The 19,438-nt window shown below is 39.5% G+C and overlaps 1 protein-coding gene and 2 long non-coding RNA genes across 6 annotated transcripts in view; 2 read left to right on the top strand and 1 right to left on the bottom strand.

Moving 5' to 3' along the window:
- The window catches only part of DPY19L1 (dpy-19 like C-mannosyltransferase 1), a 296,815-nt gene that overhangs the window by 185,351 nt on the left and 92,026 nt on the right, over positions 1–19,438 (top strand). For 2 of the 3 annotated variants that reach the window (XM_083188462.1, XM_083188459.1), the window contains 4 exons: positions 609–686; positions 1,897–1,983; positions 6,413–6,469; positions 11,053–11,133. In XM_083188462.1, the coding sequence (XP_083044588.1) occupies positions 609–686; positions 1,897–1,983; positions 6,413–6,469; positions 11,053–11,133 (303 nt within the window). The remainder of the gene's footprint in view (positions 1–608; positions 687–1,896; positions 1,984–6,412; positions 6,470–11,052; positions 11,134–19,438) is intronic. The other variant, XM_083188460.1, reaches the window with a different exon arrangement.
- LOC146080800 (uncharacterized) lies at positions 12,009–19,054 on the top strand. 2 transcript variants are annotated; one of them, XR_014474990.1, is made up of 7 exons: positions 12,009–14,158; positions 14,243–14,403; positions 14,502–14,589; positions 14,772–14,838; positions 16,014–16,172; positions 17,740–17,877; positions 18,881–19,054. It is a non-coding gene; the product is annotated as an uncharacterized LOC146080800 (long non-coding RNA). The 2 variants fall into 2 exon arrangements; XR_014474989.1 differs by having other exon boundaries at positions 16,014–17,877.
- On the bottom strand, positions 18,449–19,158 carry LOC146080801 (uncharacterized). Its single transcript, XR_014474991.1, has 3 exons — positions 19,056–19,158; positions 18,836–18,967; positions 18,449–18,739 (listed from the first exon to the last, which is right to left on the bottom strand). It is a non-coding gene; the product is annotated as an uncharacterized LOC146080801 (long non-coding RNA).

Raw genomic sequence — 19,438 nt, 5'->3', positions numbered from 1 at the left:
TATATATATATATATATATACACACACATTTGCACATTTTTTTATTTTATTTTATTTTTAACTTTTCCAGCAGCAGCATGATGCTGCTGCTGCTGCTGCTGCTGCGGGGGGGAGGGGGGAGGAGGGGAGCGCAGCGTGCGCTCCGGACGTAGCGGTTGAGCCGCTGGAGCTGCTGCTGCTGCCGGGTGAGTGCCCGGCGGGTGGGAGGGGGGTGCTGCCGCTCGGTGGTGATCGGTGCTGCACCGATCACCACCGTTTTCTGTGTTACCGAGCGGCTTAGCCGCCGGTAACACAGGAAACGCTGTGATTGACTGTTCAGATTTGAACAGCCAATCACAGCGATCGCCGACCGGGGGGGGCCCCCCTGCCCCCCCTGGGCGACGAGGGGGGATGTCTGCTGTCAGGGACAGCAGACATCACCTAACTGTCACTGCGTCTCTAGACGCAGTGACAGTTAGAAACCATGACGTACATTTATGCCATGTGTCGGGAAGTACTTCCCGACCATGACGTAAATGTACGTCAAATGTCGGGAAGGGGTTAATATGTATTGGTTGCTTATAATATAAGTGGATTTTTTTTTATTTTATCACTGTATTCTCTTTCAGATTGCCTCACTTTTTGCTATCTATCTTGTCGGTTACCTGGATTCAGTGAAATTTTTGAATATATTGTATACACACATAGTAAGTTTTCTTTTATACACCTTTTTAAAACAAATTATTTATCTACAAATACTTTATAAGATACCTGCAAAAAAAATTATTAATAATATTAATAATATATTATGGTCTAATCTAGTGGTTCCCAACCTCAGTACCCCTAACAAGTCAAATTTGAAAGATATTCACATCACACAGAATCACAAGTCAAATAATTAGCTCCACCTGTGGATCTTGTTAAATATGTCTGTGAATTAGTACACTTGTACACCTGTCAGCTGACCTGGTAAATGTGAACTGGTCTAATCTGAGTTAAGTGTTGATCTTGAAAAAATAAATTTGATAAATGAAGGTGAAACGTTAAGCCACGCTGGGCATTGATTGTTGTTTTTTTTTTCCCTCCCTTTATTCAGAATGGGCCTAATTCAGCTTGGCTCCCAAAGCAAAATCTCTCTGTAATGGGCAAAATCATGTGCAGTGTAGGTGGGACAGATGTAAAATGTGCAGAGAGGTGTTCAAACTGAAATCTAAATTGCAGTGTAAAAATAAAAAAATAAAGCAGCCAGTAGTTACACTGCACAGAAACAAAATAACTCACCCAAATGGAACTCTCTCTGCACGTTATATCAGCCCCACCTGCAGTGCACATGGTTTTGTCCATTAAAGAAGGAGTTTGCTTTTGCAAAACAAAATTCACCCCCAATATATCTGTTCTGTTACTGTTCTGTATGTTGTACTGCGTTGACATGCACTATGGATTTCATTTAATTGCTATAACAATCCATAACCATTTTTAAGCTACTGTATGCAGTTTAGAACCCTATGCTTATTCAAACATAACTATATTTTATCGATTTGCCTTAGCATTATATATCCATCAGAAGTTGGCACACAATAGTCCTTCGGTTGTTGTTTGCTAATATGCCCTGCAGAGGTTTTAGCTGCTGTTTAATGTGAGACTTTTCAAGTGGCCAGCATTACTTGACAATTTTAGTATGCAGTATTTTGTTTGTTTCTTTTCCCCATGTTTTAACATACTTCACTGCTTTATTGACAAAAGTCGGAAATATTTGAAAAGTCAGTGCCACCTGCCCTAACATACTCACACAGTCTGTACAAATATCTTTGAAATTAACGAACTGTTTCAGGAAAAGATTGTGTACTTCAGTGTAAAATGTATGTGTTTATTATTATTTGTATAACTTTCAGATCATTGCTTTGTATTTGTCTATAGGTTTCACTGGCTCTGTGCTTCATATTGATGTTTGGCAATTCTATGCTCTTGACATCCTATTATGCATCCTCTCTTATAGTTATTTGTGTAAGTATTATGCATGAATAATTATAAGGTGTTTTAATGTATTTGTTTTTGCTTAGAATTAAGTTATATCCATTAATGCTGCTTTCAGACCGCAAAACTGGCTTTGACCAGGTATTTTAAAACGTTTCTAAAAACGGGTCTGCCAGCTAAAACCCCTTTCAGAACGCATGTCTTTAAACGGTATTTCAGTGCAGTTTTTGTCCTTAAACGGTATTTCAATGCAGTTTTTGTTCCTTCACAACACTGAACTCGTTTTAACCCATAGAAAACAGTGGATGAACAAAAACGATAGAACTGTTACATTCACTCTGCACCTTTCAGACTGCACAAATTACCGTTTTAAAACGGTGAAAAAACAGCAAAATAACAGGTAAAAAGTGCGGTCTGAAAGGGGCATTACTTCTGGATATCTTTTTTTTTTTTTTTCTTATTTGTTCCTAAGGCTTGTTACTTTTGGAGTCCATTTTTATTTCTTTCCCACTATCAATGTATAATTGAGTATTTTAATATAGAATTTTATGTTGAAAATTATGATTTGTTTTTGTTTGTTTCATACAAAAAATGATTCATTGCATGATGCACCTGGGATTTCAGAAAACTTACAGTCAATCACAATCTGTTATAATGTATACAATGGTATTTTGCCTATAAAGTTAGTGTATCTAGTTAGAATATGCAAGTTATCCCCTTGACAAATCCATGTTTCATGCCTTTTGGGGTGGAGGTGGGGGGTCATTTTCAAATGTGCAATCAGATTTAAAGTTGGGTTTATACTAAATCGTAACATTGTAATACAAAACAAATGAAATCAAGAGCAGGTAGTACTTTTTTACTTGCTAAGAAATATATATTTTTATCTATCTATCGATCTATCAATCAATTTAACATTTTCTGCCTTCTTGTCTGGATTTGCTTATTATACCGAATTAAGTCTAAAATGCTTTTGCATTTTTAAAGTTTAGTTTCTTGTAATGGTTACATTTTGTATGAGAGGTGCATAATAAGCTTCTTGTTGTGCAGTAAATAGGTAAATGTGTAAAGTAGGCACAATATAATGTAATTTCTGACTAAAGCTCTTGTGAAATGTTGACACAAAACTGTATATAGGACCGGAGTATGCAATTGGTGAATAGACCATGTCTAGGTTGACAGTCACTAGGTCAACAGTGACTAGGTCAACACCTCAAAAGGGTCAACATACCTTAGGTCGACATTGCCAAAAGGTTGACATAGGCAACGTTGACAGTCAAAATGTCGACATAAGTTTTCCAAAAAAAGGTGATTTTTCATACTTTACTATCCAAGTGGGCATAGAGTGGGAATATAATAGTGTGCCAATCCGCGTACAAATCCATACGCAATTCACAAACCATTGAATGATTTTTCCAGTCTATGCAAATGTAAGTAATGCTGACCCTTCCACAACTCTGCAACTAAGACAAGCTGATCAGGGCTGGCACTGATTTCTCCCTTGAAACGCCTAAGCACTCTTCCATTTTTTTTTAAATATAGTATTTGTTTTATTGTTTTCTTTCAATATACAAAAAAAGGTTTACAGTGCTTTTCTCAGTGATAATACATTTTCAACATGTTCAAAATTAAAATTTACATCATTGATTTTTTACTTAAACACGTAACAATTATTACTTTCTTAATTTCCCCTTCCCACCCCCACCTACCCTATCCTCCTCCCATTTTGTCCATTACATTCTATCCCTTTTCCTTACTGGTCTTCCTACTTTTTTTGGGCACTCCCTGAAAATGGACAGTTTTCACCCGCAAATGCCAGCTTCCTGTTAGTCAAATCCATTTTCTTTCACTTTTCACCCTTACACATTCATATGGTACACATGTGCAGTCATTTAATAATCACTCAATCTACAAATTTGCCGATCAGCAATCAATTCTAAATTGGGCCCGTAACCAGTATTTCACAATCAAGAAGTCAGCCTATTCATTTTCTTCACAAACTCATTAAGAGTGGTCTCCAAAAGCAGGAGCGTTTTGACAGAAAGCAGGTTGGTTTTGGAGTGGAAGCACCTTCCCTGAGTGGTTTGCAGGTGGTCAACCAGTTTGGGGGATGGTCATGGGAAGACAAGAATAGCTGCAACTGAACTTTATCCTCCATCAACGAAGACAACGTTACTGCTTTGCAGGCTTTTGAGGTGGATGGTAGGGTGATTGTGGTCAATTTAATGAAGGAGACTGTCAACCAGCATTGGGTCCATACCGCCATCAGGGTAATGCCACAGCCGGGGGGAAGTTTTTCCCCCAACCAAAGCATTAACCTGTGGCTGGTCACCCTGGAGGAGTGGGGAGATCCCCCTCCAGAGTGACCCCTGTCTAAGCTGAAGCCTGGGGATGTCCCTGATGCCCCTTGGGTGATGGGCACCGGGCTGATAAATGGTGAAAAATAGAATACTATTATGTATTGTTGTGGAACTACAAGTCCCTGCATGCAGGACTTGGAGAAGCACAAGTCCCAGCTTGTGGGGCATTAAATGGCTCGCTGGGTTTTGTAGTACCACAACAGTACAAATAGTAAAAAGAAAAAAAAACACACACATCCGAGCAGTAAAACTTTATTGTATACTACAATGATGCACATATACATTACCTATGAGTCCACCGATGGCCTGTCTTCTTGTCCATGTAGAATCCATTTGGGGTTCCTGTGGAAAGAAATCATACTCTGTCTTCAGTGCTTCTCTGGCTACACAAGAACGTTGGACAGACTCTGCGATGTTCTGTTTACATATGTGGCTTCGCCTACATACTGGGAGTTAGCCACGCCCACCAGCCAATCATGATCAGGCATTGGAATTTCTCTGAACATGATTGGCTGGTGGGGCTAACTCCAGAAGCTTGTAGTGTCTGTACAGCATTCCTGTGGAGCCGGAGAAGCACTGAAGACAGCGTGAGTATGATTTCTTTCCACAGGAACTCCAAATGGATTCTACATGGATAAGAGGACAGGCTAACGGTTGACCAATAGGGTAATGTATGTGTGGATTATTGTAGTACTTAATAAAGTTTTCTGCTCGTGTGTTATTTTTTATCTGTTTGTACTGTTGTGGGACTACAAGTCCCAGCAGGCCATTTAATGCCCTGCATGATGGGACTTGTGGTTCTCCAAGTCGCTGCATGCGGTGCAGGCTTGCTGGGACTTATAATTCCACAGAAATACTCAATAGTTCTATTTTTCACAATTTCTCAGCCCGATGCCCGCCGCCCAAGGGGCATCGGGGACAGCCCCGGGTCTCAGCCTGGGCAGGTAAATTCTGGAGGTGGGGAACCCCCTTCATTGGGGGGGTCCCTACTTCCCCAGGATCCCTGCCCTGGCTGATCGGTCAGGAGGTAAATGCTTTGGTGGAGGGACTTGTATAAAAAGTCACCCCCCGGCTGTGGCATTACCCTGCTGGCTGTATACTGTGAGTTGTATACTTTATAATGGGAAAACATCTGGATGCGAATTGAAGTGTGAGAAAAAATCATCAGATGGAGCGCCATCTTTCCAGCGGTGGCATTCTAGCAAGCGCTGGCTGAGAGGTGCTCAATCTGTATGTATAAACGACATAAAGACGTGGCCCTATTGGGAACTGTATTTATGGCTCCAAGTTTGAGGCAAGAATGCTATCCAGTATGCACATACACATAAATGAGTGTTAACTGATCAGGTGCACTTATGGCTAATTGGATTAATATTGCTGAATTCATTACGGGGTCCATAGGGCCAATTAACGTCCGGCCAGACTTTTCAAAATATGTTTTCACATTCATTAGCTGCTTTCTGCCACACCGCTTGGTGGCAAATAGTGCTACTTAGTTCCAAGCCTCCACAAGGATCCCGCTGCCCGCCCCATAGACCCCGATGCTGCACATAGGTGTGTTTGCATAGGCACACACCTAGGATCGGACCCAAAACATTGTGGGTGCTTCTAAACACTAAAATTTAATGTGCACCCCATCCGACCTCCCCACTCCGACCTGATGCGCATTGGGTCAGAGGGGATGTCAAACACATCCAATTTGGGCTGGTTTCTCTGCCCGATCCATCGGAATCGGGGGAAATCGGCCAAAATCAGACAATTGTATGGGCACCTTAAGATTTGATTGCTATGCAATCTTTGCTAATTCATGTGCTATTTACATAAAATTCATACTATCTACATTCAGTCTGCACTATATAGTCATTGCTGCACTTTCTATTTGGCTCTTCGATTTCAGAAAATGGGAGTGCGCATCGGCATGGAATCGGGATAGAAAGCTTAAAAACATGTTTTATCTCCATTCGATATTCGATGTCTATGCGATTCCGATTCAATGTCAAATTCTACTGTGTGTATACAACATTAGTTTAGTTTTTTTGGTGCCAGAGAGGGATCTTGTAGCAATAAATGAATTGTTTGTGTGTTTTTTTCCCCTACAGACTATTGTTCTGAAAAGAGACTTTTTAAATATTGAAAATATGCCACTTGTAAGATGGGTGAGTGTTTGCATGGCTTTGTATTGTTTACGAAGGTGCTTATTTAAACATCCATTGTCCAAACAAAATTCTTAATTCATTACAGCTGCAGTCATACTGTATATAGTACTTTTGTGTTTGCTAATACTATGATTATAATGAAAAATGAGCTCAATTTATTGAAAGCAACTTTTGTGGTCAATCATTTGGACAGCTGATGTTCTCTTATTTTGTGTCTCAGTGTTAACATTTTACTATGGACCTGATTTCTATTTGTAAGCAATGCCAATCATTCCCGCATCTGAGTGATTATCTGTCCATTGTGCATGTTTATGGGGGGGGGGGGGGTCTTAGAATGCACACCCTATATACATGAGGTGCTATCATGCTGGGACTGAAAAATACTTGGTGCAGATATACACTCCATATTATTAATCAATAATAGAGGCTCTTGGTATATTAATTGGCCAAGAAATATTTGCCCACCAACCAGCTTCACGGTGGCCTCATTTCTGGTGGGTCCCTAATACTAAGTTTGGATCTGGGGCGCAGAACCCCAAAAAGGTCGGCATAGGCCAGTCACCCCAGGGCAGCACACAAGGGAAAAACTAAGCTATAAGTGTATTAATAAGAAAGAAGCAGGAGCAAGAGGTTAAAAAGTGAAGTGCTAGAAAGTAGAATATATTAGTGGAAAATAAATAGTGTTAAATAAATGTAAGGGTGTGCCATTGTGCATGTTTCCCATGCACCAAGGAAACTTTGCAAAGCCATTTGCAGTGAGGCTTCATTTGCAAAGTTTGACAGGAAGGCACTGTTTTTGGGAGGTATGGATGTGGCGGCAACAAAACAGGTGTGATGTGACCATTTTTTACAGCTGCAATCGTGTACATAGAGAAACTTGATGCCAATGTTGCCGCTGCTGCCAGAATCACTTGTTGCGTCAATGTTCCTCATTTCCGCATTTATGCTGTGTACGCATTTATGCTGAGGACTTTGCAATGGCTCACCTGTGTGTGATAGCAAGTTTTGCGAACCGGAACCAGGCCCTTTATTCATTATATCCTGCAAGGCTGTTTAAGTTACAAAACTGAGACAGGCTGTGATGTGACAACCTGCAGTGAATCAGAATATTTAAAACTGCACAAAGTATTTGAGATGGTTGTAAATCTTGGGAAAGATAGAGGCTAGTTCACAAATATAATTGTAAAGCTGTGTACACACAGGGGCGATTTCAGCACATTTCGCTCAGCGACCATATTGCCAGTGATTTCATGTGCTGTGGGAGATAAATCTCCAGGAGCGTGCTCCCGCTGCCAGCCCTTCATGGTCGCTGGTCGTAGGATCATGCTCCTCCAATTACAGGTCGAGTATCCCGTATCCGAATATCCGTTATCCGAATTATTCCGAAATACGGACATTCCAGAAAGTGAAAAAAATTTTTTTTTTTGCTAAAAACTCACTGGGGACATATGTAACAGCATCACTGGGGACATGATATGTAACTGGCACTATATATGTGCAAGACAATGATTGATTGGCATTCAAATTCAGTGCTGAGATAGTACACACATTTTGTTTCACGTTTTGAAACCTTGTTTTTTGAACAATTAAAATATGTTTGTGTGTATTTTATGTGGTAATAAAATATATTTGTGTGTATATTATGTGTTTATACAGCATAAATGCAAGATACTTCAAAATACATCATTGAAATATTAAAATATTCCGAAATACGGAATAATCCGTTATCCAAAATTCTCCTGGTCCCGAGCATTTTGGATACGGGATACTCAACCTGTATGGCTAAAAATCGCTGGTCGCTGGTGCACAATGCACTGTGCACCAGCGATTTCCATTCAAAATGAGGTAGATACAGAATAAGACAGAATAGCTTGCAATTTTCAGCCGAAATCGCTGGTCGCTGATGAAAACAGTACACTGAGCAATTTATTGCAAAGCAGTATATTGCTGAGAGATATTGCAAGTACACTGAGCAATATATTGCTTAGCAATTTTAAGCCAAAATCGCTCAGTGACCAAATCACACCGTGTGTACACAGCCAGAGACAGAATAGCTAGCAATTTTCAGCCAAATTTTCAGTCGCTGATGAAAACTTTACACTGAGCACTATATTGCTGAGTGATTTTAAACCAAATTTTAGCTTAAAATCGCTTAGCAATATATTGCTTGTGTACTGGCAATATCTCTCAGCAATATATTGCGATTTTTAGCCATAATCGGAGGCGCATGCTCCTGCGACCAGTGACCATGAAGGGCTGGCAGCGGGAGCACGCTCCTGGCGATTTATCTCCCACAGCACATGAAATCACTGGCAATATGGTTGCTCAGTGACCATATTGCCAGCGATATGTGCTGAAATCGCCCCGTGTGTACACCGCATAAGAGTACAGCACAATGCTTCTAGTCCGAGATATGTTAATATGGTGGGGAAATCAGAATATAGGTATGCAACTAAACAGATTTAGGAGTACATTTTAGGAGTAACAGGGTCCCAAACAGATAACACACACACAGGTCAAACTGATGTGTCAAAATTGGAGGAAAACCCTCCTAACCTAAATGTTGTTCTGTTAGTTATGTAGGCAACTTCAAATTTGTTTACTTATATAAAGAGATTGGGTTTATGATAATTATTTGTATAATTGTGTAGTCAACATATTTCTGAACAAAAAGCTTTGATACAGATTAAACTGAAATTGTCTTGTTTTTTTGTTTTTTTTGTCTTGAAATTTCCATTGACCTTGCTTTCTGAAACGTCTGCTTCATTTGCTTTACTCCAATTCACTAATGAACTTTGTCATGTAGCAACAAATAAGGCCAACAGGATAGAAAGATTGGACAAATAGGGATTGTTTACGCTGGAAAAGAGATGGTTAAGGGGAGACATGCTTAGCATGTACAAATATATCAGGGGCCAATATAAGGAACTGTCAGGTGCCCGACTTACTTTGAGGAAAGACTCTAGGAAATGTGGGCATGTGTTTAGACTAGAGGAAAGATGATTTTGTACCCTTAGAAGGAATACTTTTTTTACGGTCAGGACAATTCAATTCTGGAACTCTCTTCCAGGAGAGGAGGTGTCAGAAGACACAATAAATACATTTTAAATAAGTTGGACAAACCTCTATTGGGTAAAAAACGTCCAGTGGTACAAATAACAATCATAATCTGTCTAAAATTAAATCAGAATACACATTATATATAAAGGGATTTAGCTGATAGATCATACATTCTCATCAAAGGTTGATGCACATATTTATTCAGCCTTAACTACTATGGGCAGTATTCAATGTGAAAAATTCGCTGTGCATGGCGAGAGATTTTTTCTCTCGCCATGCACTCGCCCTGTTCCGGAGGGCTCGCTGCCACTCCTGCTCCCTCTATTCAATGTGGTTAAGACTCGCCGCCACTCGCGGCGAGTCTTAACCCCTGCAGCGGACGAGCATCCGCGGCAGGGAGCTGGCAGGGAGCCATGGGACGGTGGCAGCCAGGGAGATTAAAGTCTCCCTGGCTGCCCCAGAACATATGTGGAGGGGAGGGGGCTCCCCGGGACCCAGGCAGCACAAGCTGCCCCCCCCCCCCCCCTATAGCCAGCGGGGGACCCAGTATTCACTGCACCCGATCGTGCATATGTAATGATCGGATGCAGTGAATATATGAATATCTAATGAGCGGCTCGAGCGCTCTGGCCCCCTGCTGGCTGCTCTGTGTAAAAAAAAAAATTAAAAAAATATATAATTTTTAATTAAATATATATTCATGTGCTATAAGCACATGAATAAAAATAACATGCCCCTTCACAGAAAAAAAATCCTGATTTTTTTACACCAAAATTAAAAAAAAACCTTTTAGTTGAAAAGTTCACATTCCAGCTCTCCATGAAAAGATGGAAAATTGCTACACGGAGAGAGACGGCAAAAATCACTTAGAAAGACGGCGAATATTTCACATTGAATAGGGTTGCTTGCTTTTGGAGAGCAAAATGCTCCGTCCAAGGCGAAAAAAGCACAAATTCGCCATAAAACAGGGCGAATTTTTCTCATTGAATACTGCCCTATGTAACTATTACCCCTTTCGCATCGCACAAAATTACAGTGTTCATGCTGGTTCCTTGTCAGTTAGACCCGGTAATTGGTGCGATGTAAAAGGGGTTACCGGTTAGAGCTAACCGGTAGCAACACAGCAATACGAACTGGGTAAAAAGAAGGGTTCTTACCGGTTCTTTGCTTTGCAGTGTGAACGGGTTAATCGGATTGAGCAACCCTTTTCCCGTTCACACTGTGGAGGAGACAGCGCTTGGAGCAGTGCTAGCTCTAAGCACTGCCTCCTCCCCCGCCCCCGATGATGCTCCGACGAACCCCCACAAGATATCAGCGAACTGGCAATATTGCCGGTTCGCTGATGCGACCTGAACAGACTGCACATGCAGGGTCGCACCGGGATTGAACGTGAGAATTTGCATTTACGGTCTGAAACTCGTATGAATAATCTATTGGTATCCTAAAACATGATTTTAACAGAATTTTTTTTTTAAACTGAAAGACTTGTTTAACTACATCGGTCCTACTGTGTTTACTTTCAGATATTACAGGTGTTCACTTGGATATTGGGGACTGTCATCTTGAAAGCACTAACATCAATGCTCCTTGGTGTAAGAGATGATGTGAGTATATTTGGACATAGCGAATTAGGACAGAAATCAGAACTGGATACATAAACTGCATGCAATGCTGGTCACAGCTGTGTACAGGAATACTGGCATTAGAGGTGGCAATTGTGTACCACGGGCATTTCTAGATTGTAACACAGAGATTGTGTGAAATGATTGCAAAAAGTGGGTGTTATCCGAGTGACATTGGCATGTTAGTGAATGTTGTGGCATGTGCACCCGCATTATTGCAACAACAAATACCATATTCAGCTATATCAAAAATCCATGCAGCATGGTGTCAATGGTCAGCATGATGATGCGTCAATGATGGCGTGCTCAGGCCCATCCAGTGGTGTTGCATTCCATGGACATTGAAGTTGGGTCATTTAAGGAGGGTGTATTAAGCTTCCTGGCCGTGGGATTTCTGGTGTTCACAATAGCGGCACTACCAATCAGACACTACTACCAGGGCTGGAATCCTGACATTGATGATACCGTAGCCAGAAGCCTGACTTTTGGGACAGCAAATGTAAGTATGCGAGGCAGGATAGGGTTAGGCTAATAAATGGGGCTGGTTAGGTTTATGCAATGGGGAGTGAGTCTTATGGGTAGGCTGGGCTGTGGGGAGGGAGGGTTGAGTTTAGGCAATAGGGTACTGGTGTTAGAGTTAGGCTGCAGTGTGGGTAGAAAAGCTTAGGCGGTACAGGGGGAAAGTAAGTACTAAACATAGTCACATCTGTTTTGGACAACAATTCCCCCTCATTTGTCCACCTTCCTAATTACAAATGAGGAATATTTCATTAATTTCTAAAGGGTCTGTCTCTCTCCCGTATTCAGATTTAACTTTCTCATTTCTGATTGGTTTATCTTAGGGGGGTATTCAATGTCTGTCGAGTTTTGTGAAATCGCGAGTTTCTATGTTTTCTCGCCAAGCAACGTTAGGTTTCTCGTCCTCGATAATTCAATCTGGTTTTTATCTCGTTTTTTTTACTGTCCCGTTTTTCTTATTTTTTCGATCTGTTCGACTGTCGAGGGCACAAAAGCTCGCATTATCGAGCATTTTGTCCACACATTTTCCTCGACTTTTCTCGTAACCTATGCAATCTTTTCTGTGTTTGGTTTTCTCGACGACATTTTCAACAGTTCTCGTCTTGGAAGTCTCGCCAGGCTTGTGTGGCGTGATTTTAATATAATGCATTAATTTTGTTCCCTATAACACATTAGTGATATATACCTATATGTAATAGACTACTATTGTTATCTATTTTGTTAACTACTTGTTAAGAGTGTGTCAAATCATTTTAGGAAGGGGTCGTAACTTTATTCTTGCTGGCTGATTACTGACAATCTTGTTTTGAATTTTTGCAATGTAGTGAAAGCTGACCTTCCATTTCTATGAAGAAGGACTGTTTGATGCAAATAATGCAGAGTGCATTGTAATTACTCAAATCTCATTGTAATGTCTATATGCCCTAACTGAAACTCCACAGTATATTACAATCTAGTGATAAGTGTTATATGTCTTTTCCTGTGTTTTGATGCTTTATGATGTTAATCTCCTGTGAATGATCCTTAGGAATGCTATGTGGATCCATCTACATGGTGTTGATTAAGTTCCCAGCATGCTTGGATACTTTGCACCTGCACCTGCTTATTTAACCCACAATCCATCATGCTTACCTCACAGCTCTCACTCCTCTGTTCTGAGACTGTAGGGAGCACACAGCATAAGCAGTCTGCTGTTTTGGAATCGTTTTTTTGTAGGTCAATTTGCGGTTTTGTCACATACCTTATTTTTTCAACATAGACTACAAGAATGGAGCCCTTCTCTGATGTAATACTCACTTTGCTGGTGAGGCTTTTGCAGGCAAGGGTTAGGGGACATGGAAACCAGGATTCCTCTGCAACATCTAATACTCAGAGATTGGCTGCATTGGGTGAGTCTGTGCGGGTGTCAATTCCACGTCCACGCCAATATAGAATTAGGCGTGAACTGGACTCTCTCTCAGAGGCTGAAGTGATAGCAAACTATCGCTTATCCTCTCGGGCAATCTATTCACTGTATCAGCAGATGGAAGCAGACCTGGAGCCTCGGGTACGGTCAAACCATGCAATTTCTGGCCTACAGAAATTGCTGGGTACATTGCATTTTTTGGCTTCGGGTACATTCCAGCCCACTTTGTCTCAGACCTGCGGTTTTTCACAGGCCACTCTGTCAAGGAGTATAACACAGGTCCTTAAATGCTTCCGTAAATTAACGACCCAGTACATCCATTTTCCTGCTACAGACAGTGAATGGCGAGAGATCAAATTTGGCTTTTTCCAAAAATGGCAGTTCCCCAATGTTCTGGGAGCGATTGACTGCACACATATACACATCACGCCACCCAGGGAATCGGAAGAATGTTTTCGTAACCGAAAACACTTCCATTCCTTGAATGTGCAGGTGGTTTGTGATAGTGACATGAAAATAATGGATTTTGTAGTGGGTTTTCCTGGGTCGACCCACGACTCCTTCATCCTGAGTCAGTCATCTATATTCCAGGATTTTGAAAGTGGCAATTTTACAGATGGCTGGCTGTTAGGTAAGTGTGTTTCCATATCCATATTGCTAGGATAAAGTCCAAAAAGCAATTAAAGATTTTGAGAGTTGTAATTTGTCCCTTTAAAGGTGATGCGGGATACCCAAATAAGTCCTGGTTGCTGACCCCCTTGCCTAATCCCATAAGTGTTGCAGAGAAGAAATACCAGGCGGCCCATATAGCATCAAGGCGTGTAATTGAGCGAACCTTTGGTGCACTTAAAAGCCGCTTTAGATGTTTAGATATCTCCGGCGGGGCGCTTTTATATTCACCAGAAAAGGTTTGCAGCATATTTAATGCTTGCTGTATATTGCATAATATTTGTGTGGCAAACCATTTTCCGGTAAATATAGATGCAGATATTAATCTGCATGGGGACATTTTCTCTACATTACCTGTGGGCATGGATGAACGAGTTGAAAGTAGAAGCCATGTCATCCGGACCTTTTTCTCTTGTAAGTAACTTTTGCACCACAAACATATCTTGGTATTGCTACAAATACGTAATATTGATAGTTATATTTTGCATGTATTTACAGAGTCTATTTGGATTCCCTTCTCTTTTGCATGAAATTAATGCAAAAGGAGTTGTATATGAGTTATGAAGTTCTGACGTTTACCATAATATTTTATTAAGTTGATCCTGTAATTGATTACATGGCAAGTTGATGCCAAAACCAATATCCGGGCTAAGCACAGGGTAAGTGTTTCTCTGTCAGTGTGGAGAAGGTATTTATGTGTGAATATGGCTATTTTTACATATTAACGTGTATTTTTGTTGTTTGTTGTGTTTTTCAGGTTGGTCTTCTCTATGTGTGTATTTATGATGTGTCCAATCGTGTTAATTTTGTGATTAAGGACAGTTCCCCTACTCCAATGGTGTGTGGTAAGTATGGTAGGCTATACAATTTGTGGCCCCTGGTGTAGTTTTTCCCCACATTATGTTGTAACCACAAATATATATGTGACTGTAATGGGTATTTTTTGGTAAGGGTGTAATCAGTCTAATGTCAAGCTTTTGTTTTTTTTTTTTGCACACACTCTGGACTCCTTCTTTGGGACACAAAGTGAACTATAACACAACATCAACTGGCAAGAACTTTGTTTCATAGGAACTGCGGTACTGAAAATACAGGTAAGTTTAACTAGTATGAAGTACTTATAAACACAATGTTGGGAATTTTAGTATCATTTTAACACATGTGTTTTTATTTTTTGGACAAAATGAAAAATGTTAAAGTAATATTGTTTATTAGTGCAATGACATTGTTTAGAAAGATATGCCAAGATAATGTTAGCAAGACAATTGTCAAAGTATATCAGCATAAACATATTACTCTGTATTTGCTCATACAATCTCAGTTATAACTAAAAAATTCGCACTGAACCAGCATTGCCAAATCTCCTGTACACCCAATTGCATGTAATGTGATTGAGGCTGACATTCTATAGTGAACATTGGTATTGTTGACAGGAACTCTTGAAAATAACATTTACTTCTGTTACAAAGGTCATTCTCTAGGGCAAAAACTACAATGACGTATGCAGATCAATGTAAAGCAGTGAGGAGCGTATGGCCCGTCAGAGGTCAAAACATGTCAAGGCCACGAAGCTGTGGCCTCCCACAGTTTCTCAGCAATGAAGTTGTTAACTAATCAGCCTTGGTGTTTTGTTACGCTCTGCACTACTTTCTATTAATCAACATTTGTATTGCTATAGTAGTCCAATGTCATGGTGTTTGTTATCATAATACATTTTACCATTGTTGCCTGTTGTCAAAATGAGTCCAATGCCTCAATTGCATTGGATGCAATTGTGTTGACAGTGGATGTTTAAATCACATCTATTAAGAATAAAGTAATCTGAATCTTCAAAGCCATACAGGCTTATTCATAATGCATGCACATAACGTGCAAATTGCTATACTAACTTATTTGTAAGTGTCATTTGCAAACCTCATGACACAACATTGATTCCTTTCAACTTGGACAATGTGTTTGAGTTTGCTAAACATGTTTCTTAATGATGAACAAAACCAATTTCTCTTTTCCATCGACTAGAAGTGGGAACTTTCACAAACGTCAACAATAAACAAAATGTCGAAGGAAGTATTACATCTCCATTGTTGCCAGATGATTTCTGCCTGGTTGAAATTGGAAATAATGAAATGTCATGAATTAAATAGTACATAATTCCATGGACCATACAAGCTGAAGTTATGCCACAACAATATTACTGCAATAAGGGCAAAAAACCCCTAGATAACATAACCAATTACAATGTGTAACAAAAGTTTCCTTCTATTTTCAGGTCCTGTTTTGAATGGGTTTGCAAATTGAAATTGGATTTTTATCTTTTGGCTTATGTGAATTAATTTGAAATCTTGTATCTATATATATATATAGAGAGAGAGAGAGATATATATATCTATTTGAACATACTCCTAAGTTTGTATATACATGTATTTTGGTAAGTAACACTTTATTTTTTTACATTTGGAGTTGTAGAGTTGTGGTTTAAGGCGACAATGTAGTTGCTGTTAGCACATGTGGCCATCTTTCCAAAATTGTTAGATTATAATAAATTTCATATGTAATGGTTAGATAAGGTGTATTATATGGGCTGTTTCCTGCTGTTTTTAATGCTATTGCCCTTTAATTGCTGGCCAGTTAAATAAGACATGATATAATGAGTAATGGAATGCATAGATGTGTTGGAAACACATTTTTTATGTACATACATTTTCTCGGGGGAAAATGTTTGAGCTTCATACAGTATGTCCGTTATCACTATGCTGAACTCTGTAAAGCCCAATACATATATTGTAGGTAATTTATCCACCTTTGCCAATGTAGAATGTAGACCAATTATTGAAATTAAATATGTGTCAAGATAACTTACTAATCAAGAACTTCATCTTCATCTCGATCCTGGTCTGCATTCTCCAATTTCACTTCCATTGTTTGAACACGTGTATGTGATTGATTTGCTGCATACGTTGGGACGCTTCTTTTCGGCCCTTCATGTGTTTCTGCAACTGTATACCTTCTCATTGGTGGAGTGAATGGTCTGCGTAGTGTAGCAGGAAATAACAGATTTTCAGACGTTCGGATGGGTGACACATTTGCATCGGTATCAGTGGTGTTTGGATTATAGATGTGTTTTAAGGATTCTGCAAGTTGCTTTTGTGCGTTGGCTGCCTCTTGTTGAATGTGTAATAGCATTTCAAGTGCTGCATGTATGGCGCCACAATTGTGACTTAATTTGGTTATTTCCACATAAATATTATTGTGGATTTGTGTTGTTAGCATGTGTTCCTTACTAATTGTTTTGAAATGTGTTTCAAGATCTGTTTGGTGGACAAAGTTTCCCAGTGTTTGCCCTAATACTTTCATAGTGTCATCCATTGACATTAATCTTTCGCTGAGCATTTCTCTAAATTCGTCTTGACCACTTTGAACTTTTGCAACAACTTTGCTCAAATCCTCTAAATCGCATGAGCTCTTCACAGTAGAATCCGTTATAGTTAGATCAACTTGATCTTCTTGACCTAGTGCAGTTAATCCAAAGAATAGGAGTAATTAGGGCAATAATCAGTATTATGCATTGTAAATATTACAGTTGGAAAGTAAATATAAGTAAAAGGTTAGAGATTACCAATGAAGGACAAATTATAGTTGAAAGGGCACCAAGGTTGTGAACGTAAACACCTACCCAACATGTGCATTTAATTAGACTACGATATTTGTGACAATATTTGGTGCTTACTTATTAACGTCATCAAGTATTACCTAAAGGACTACTTGTTAACAGATTAGAGTTATTTTTCTGAGCTCTACAATTATGTTTGCGACCATGTTCCAGATTGTATATGACAGTATTAGATTTGTTCTTGTTTGAAATTCCTATAAAACAAAAACTTGTTACTATATACATTACTTACTACACAATATAAATATTAGTACAAACTAGGAACAAATGTCACCTTGCACGGAAGATTGTTTTGTTTCAGATGTGTTTGTTGTTTTTGACACAGAAGTGGAGGATACTTTTGATTTGGCCAATGTGGAGTCACAGATGCTGCTTTCAAATCCATAAAAAGTATGTTCTGTAATTGTACTTTCGTTAAATACACTTGGAATTCCAGAAAAACCTTCAGCAGGACTGGCAGGTGGTATGTCTTCTTCGATTTCCACAGTCTCCTTTGGTTGCAGTTTGTTGCTAGAAGTTTTTTTCAAAGCCAGCTCTATAAAGTGGAACAAATAACAAGGATATGTCATACTTTCATACAACAATGTTTATACATATAGGACCCCAAAACATTACACTGAAAATGTCCCAGGTTACATGGAACTGGCTAACAATACATTATTGTGTTGTGGAATTGGCACATTTAAGAAATGGTGGAAAATGCACATGATAGGTGCAACAATATAAAATGTTATAAATTATTAAAAGTTACCCTTTGCGGCCCTTTTTTTAGTATGATGTTTAAGTTCTGCTACTAGGTCAGATTCGGAAATTCGGCCCTTACAAAGACTTCTGGAATCCAAAACACCCTTGACTCCCTCCACCATAATTGGATTTATTCTCCTTTTTACGATCTCTTCCCATAGTTTCCATTTGAATTTGATCTCTGGCCCTCCGCCGGTTTTCATAGCCAACATTTTGTAGTGGGCCATTTTTTTTTTGGTCTGACGCCGACAATCACTGTAACGCTTCATGCACGTTCTGGGTGTTCGGCGATTCCCAGCTATTGCTGTCACTCTAGAGGCAATATCTTCCCAGATTTTTCGTTTAGCCCGTGCAGCTGTCATTGTGGATCTCGGCCCATAAAGAACGTCATAGTGTCTCTCTACTTCTTCTACTAATGCCATGTTTTCAGACTCACTATAACGCACTCCCTTTTCTTTTTTGCATGTATCGTCTGAATCATGATCCTCTTCATTCGATTTTTCACTATTTGCATCATCTACACATATTTGCCTCTGTTGAGAATGACTGGTAGCAGAAGATTTGGCTTTCTGTCTCCGAATCTAAAAAACGGACACATTACAATAAATACCTTGACAATGCCGTCCCATATGTGTTTGATTAGGATAGGTTAATGAATGTGCTTGCCACAAATATACCTTTTCTTTTTTCTTTTTTTCATATAAATGCTTTTTCCATTGCAGATATTCTGCGCTTTGAAGCCAATCATCATCGGAATCTAGGGATTCATCACTGGATGGTGTAGCTGGTTTCTTACATCTTTTTAGAGTCTACAATCAATTTGAAAAGATATCGTTGCCATGTTGCATTGTTAATTGTATTTTGTCCAAAATGCTAAATAAATATGTCAAAAATCACCTTTTTAGCATTGTCTCGATTTGTACCATGGCTTGTCCCCACAAATACATCACACTCTGAGGGCTCATCATCATCAGATTGGGTCACAATATTGATTGATTCCTTCAAAAATGGCACATAGCACCAAAAAGATAAAAACAAAAGGTCACTTCATTTAATAAGTTACAGAAAAGCCTGGCGTACAATGTTCGAATGCAAGGTTTGTACTAAACTTTAAATAAGTTAGTCCCTGACCCATAAATACCACTTAAAAAAATATATGCTTACCATTTGCCCACAATCCTCCAATATTTCTTGCCCCATTCCCATATCAATGTCTGGCAAACCATCACTCATGGAGGAATTGGAATCTTCCTGATGTTTTCTCAGAGTGGACTTTGACA

The sequence above is a fragment of the Crinia signifera genome, chromosome 5 (assembly GCF_055691185.1).
Source record: "Crinia signifera chromosome 5, ASM5569118v1, whole genome shotgun sequence".
Classification (NCBI taxonomy): domain Eukaryota; kingdom Metazoa; phylum Chordata; class Amphibia; order Anura; family Myobatrachidae; genus Crinia; species Crinia signifera.
Note: the sequence above shows the minus strand (reverse complement) of the source record. Positions and strands in the feature narration are given on the sequence as shown.